Source organism: Asparagus officinalis, chromosome 2 (assembly GCF_001876935.1).
Source record: "Asparagus officinalis chromosome 2, Aspof.V1, whole genome shotgun sequence".
NCBI classification, from domain to species: Eukaryota; Viridiplantae; Streptophyta; class Magnoliopsida; order Asparagales; family Asparagaceae; genus Asparagus; species Asparagus officinalis.
In genome coordinates, this window is record NC_033795.1 from 36,933,530 (window position 1) to 36,937,912 (window position 4,383).

The 4,383-nt window shown below is 36.6% G+C and overlaps 1 protein-coding gene across 1 annotated transcript; it reads right to left on the bottom strand.

Moving 5' to 3' along the window:
• LOC109831065 lies at positions 1,126-2,368 on the bottom strand. The gene is made up of 3 exons (XM_020398403.1): positions 2,262-2,368; positions 1,404-1,522; positions 1,126-1,307 (listed from the first exon to the last, which is right to left on the bottom strand). The coding sequence occupies exons 1-3, from the start codon at positions 2,324-2,326 to the stop codon at positions 1,126-1,128; spliced, it is 366 nt and encodes a 121-aa protein (XP_020253992.1). The 5' UTR covers positions 2,327-2,368.

Genomic DNA, 4,383 nt, shown 5'->3' on the forward strand with positions numbered 1-4,383 from the left:
CTCTCTCTCTTGTTATCTTTAGAGAAGTGTTTCTAAACCCAATCTAGCTTTACATTTATATATAATTGTTTGATTATCATTTTATTAAACTAGAATTTATTTGAGTTTAGTTTGATTTGATTTACTCTTTGTTTACACACACAACCATTGAGCTTATTGTATTTGCATACATTATATAATTAGGTTGTGGGATTGTGTGACATTGAGTGTGAGCCTACATTGTGTTCTCATCTATTGTAGAGAACAAATTTATATTTGTGTGCTTAAATTGTATAGTTCACTTTGTAATACACTTGTACACCGAGAGGAGTGTGTGGTGAGGACGGAGTTGATACCGAGAGGAGTAGCGTCTGTGGCCTAGTGAGAGGTGATAATTCCGAACACTTGAGGGAGTTGATACGTGAGGACCAATACTTGAGGTTGTAGCTTGTGTATGTACATTGTGAGGATTTGTGAGAGTTGTCGGTTGACTTGATAACCGAGTGTGTAGAGTTTTCGGTTAGCTAGAAAACCGAGTGTGTAGAGAAGTTCCGGCTTTCAAACCGGGTTGTGATAGTGGATTTCTCCCCGGGAGTGGGGAGCGGAGACGTAGAACGGAATGTCCGAACTCCATGATCATTTCGTGTGTTTAAGTTTGCTTTGACGCACTTACTCTTATGTTTATATTTCTTGTCGCCATTGTCCATTGCTCACTATTTATATCATCCACTATCTTGTTTATTTTGTTTACCCTTGTGTATATCACTCATCCTAGCTCACATATCTTGTTGTATTTTATTCTTGCTAGGATAACTTGTTAATTAGTTTTAGTTGGCATATAATCGGATTAGATTAGCATAAGACCCTAATCACCCCCCTCTAGGTTCTAACAATTAGGCGCGTCGTCAAGAGACCCATGTCTCCCTGCGATTTTTAGTAGGCCAAGTTTAGACCTTCCATTCTTTCTTGAAGTTTAATAAACCAATCGAAAACTATATATATTATTTTGTCTCTGGAACTCAAGTAGAATTATACGCTGCAAATGCTTTTCTTCTTTGCGTGTAGTTGATTCATTTTTTTTGAAGCATCATTCAAAATGTAGCGTAACTACTTAGAAGCGGGAAAAAAGCTGGCATTTATATAAGTTTACCTTATTTTGGAACCGAGATGTATCGTTTCCACCACCAAACAAATTTCCTCTAGCCCCTCAGTCCTCCTCTGTTCTTGGAACCAAATCCTCGGCTTCCGCTTCCTCCTATTCCTCCTCGACATTCCTGGCTCCTGACCCACTCCCTTGAAATACCCAACATACAGAGGACGCGTTGTCTCTGACAGAAAACAGGACAATTCAATTCCAACATTTTCTCTCATGTGAAAATTTGTACATTTTAAATAACTTTTTTATGTAAAAAAAATCTACGTACCTGGTTCACTCTGATCATTATGTCCAGGTTCAGCGCGCAGTGGCCTCGTGATCGAGGGAGTAGGACTCATAGCCCATCTTTCAAGATAGATGTTCCACGAACTTTCTGAAAGGACTTTACTACAACCACATGACATATAACAAGGGAAATTTCAAGCTCAAAATGCAGGAGACGTGATTGCAGTTTGCAGGTTTATTATTCTACTATTCTTATTATCAGCTCTCAGATGCCAATACTCATGGAAGCTAGTTATAACAAATGTCAGCAATAGAGTAGTTCTTGTTTCCTTTCTATGTTACATACTAGAGTCCCGCATAAGAACCTAGAAACCTTTCTTTTTATAGCCAATCCAGGACAAACTCGACGCTTATAGATGATTATGAAGTACCATAGAATCTATTAATGATCAAACGTAACACAGGCTTGTATCACTTGTGTCATCCGAAACAAGAATTCTATTTCACTTTGCAAAGTTCATGAAGCAATATTTGAGCTAATGTATAAATAACTTTAACTACAGAGCAGTATAAACAATAACTGAAAACACTTTCTACTATGCCATCATAGATGCATTGAACCAAGAGTCAACATAAAACCAAAACTACAACACCCACTCAAGCATTCTGTCAAACAATTCATGGGCATCCAAAATCCCTCATACCAAATAAACCCATCTCAAAAACTGCATTCCTGTAGCTATATTTAGGTCTAACTTGCTAATTTGATGTATAAGTAGCTATATTTGGATTCAAGTTGCTAATTTTGTCTAAGTTGATATAAAGTTAAGCATTTTGGAAAACAAATCATAGGCATAAAAAAATCCCCAAACCAAACAGACCCATCTCAAATCTCACATACCTCAACCGAATGAACAGTTCCATAAGGCTTGAAGAGATCCGAAAGCCTGGGGAGATTACAGACATAGAGCTCGCAGGGCTTCGCCAACTCCTTCTTATATCCCTCTTCAGGGGTCAACGCCTTCTCTTGCTCTACAACTGCTGAATCTCTGAATGCAGTTCTTTTGGGGGGAGAGAGGGTGAAGAGACGGGAGAAGGAGAAGGGAGAGTGCAAGGATAACGAAGATGGGGGCGGTGTGGTGGTCCTGTGGAGCAACGATAGGTTTGGGGAGAAAGAAGTTGACAGAGGTGAGATTAGGGCAGCCATGGAGGAACAGGAGAAGGGATAAGAGAGGCGGTGGAGGGAGGAGTAGGAGTTGAGGATTTGGGGGGGTGGGGTGGCGCTGAAAATTTCGATTTGGGGGGAAAAGAAGGGCGACTGAGGTTTTGACGGGTTAAATTTTTTTTTTTTAATTTCCACGTATCCTGGACGGAAATTTCTGTCTAGGATACATTCTAGACGGAAATTTCCGTCTAGAATATGTGAAAATTTTAAAAGAAATAAAAAAAATAACTGTCTAGGATACTATTCTAGACGAAAATTTCCGTCTAGAATGTTTTATCCTAGACGGAATATTCTAGACGAAAATTTTTCATCTAGTTTAATACATTCTAGACGGAAAAAATTCCGTCTAAGATATTCCGTCTAGGATGCATAGATTACTACTAGTGAGAGAAAGAAACTATATTCTGAAGGCTAATTTATTTGGTGAAGTTGCAAAAACTAATTTTATTGAGGAAGAGTTCTTTATGAAACACACACACAATGATGACATTGGCTAACAAATATTGCAGGTTAAACTTATAGGATGTTCGGGACAACTTATTTTTTTGGTCAAACTAGCATTTAAGCTACCTTTTTTATTTCTATTTATTTGGTAAGATACTCAAATAAGCTAGCTTATAAGTTATATTTTAAAAAGCTAATATATCATGCTTTTTAAAAAACTAACTTATAAGCTTACCTAAATAAGCTAGGTTTGACCAAACAATTACTATACTACTCAAACAATTAATATAGTATTTTTATCATAAAAGTAAAAGTCAGGCTTAACTTATAGGCTTAAAAAATAAGCCTTCCCAAACATCCTCTTAATTAAACTATAACATATCGATCAAAATATAGTCGTGTTGGGATTGAACACACAAACGACAACCTGTGCCCTTCCGGATCTTGTGTCAAGAGTAGGCAACCAAGAAATCATATCAAATAAAAAAAACTTGCAGGAAAGAACGAACAAAAGAAGAAAACACCAGATTTGACGAGGTTCGACAAACCTGCCTACGTCCTCGGGAGCCACACTAGAAATTCTTTGATTAATTGAAGAAGATTATAATGTTCATAATAGGTCACTCTCTCTCTAAGATCTTTGATTTCAAAGTGCCACTAAAACCCTCTCAAAGACGTCCTCACATAACCCTAAAACGTTTTAGAAAACATATATATACACAACCTAAAAACAAATTTCAACCCGAATCAGGAAACCGTCAGACCCGACTTTAGTCAACCGATAGCATTGTATCGATCGACTAGTTGATCGCCATGTTTGTGTTAGGTCTCATGTTTATGAGCCTACGGTCTCATCTTGTTTTGATGATTTAAAAACAATTCCTAACATCGTTTGTCTAGTGTTTGTATTTGTTTATTAAGTATTCTAGACAAACATTAATGTTGGAGGTTAGATGGACTTGCACCTACATGATCATATCCATTGGAGGATGGAAGAAATATCGGAATGAAGCTTTGCATTTTAAGTCAAGTACAAGTTCTAACTTCATCCGCAACCAAGATGAGCATATCAAAGATCTCTTAGCTTGGGTATATTGTTTCTAGTTTAGATCTTATACTTTATGTGTTTATGCTTAAAGCTCAAATATTACACACATACACGTTTTCGGTTTATCGCTTTTAAGTTAAATCAATTAAATATGAGACAAATAGTTACATTTACAAACATACATGCTAGTTTTATATTTATCATCTTTATTTGGAAAGAAATGTGTTTATGGTTAAAGACTTGTTTACACTATTTTATATCTTTTCTCAAGTCTATTAATCTATTAAAATTTTTTTAAAACTTGCT

Bases quoted from the DNA above. Each gene is read 5' to 3' on its own strand.
- LOC109831065 (XM_020398403.1), bottom strand. From the start codon at position 2,326: ATGTCTGTAATCTCCCCAGGCTTTCGGATCTCTTCAAGCCTTATGGAA. The intron at 1,523-2,261 runs GTATGTGAGATT...ATGTGGTTGTAG, and splicing joins GAACTGTTCATTCGGTTGAG to TAAAGTCCTTTCAGAAAGTT. The intron at 1,308-1,403 runs GTACGTAGATTT...GTTTTCTGTCAG, and splicing joins TAATGATCAGAGTGAACCAG to AGACAACGCGTCCTCTGTAT.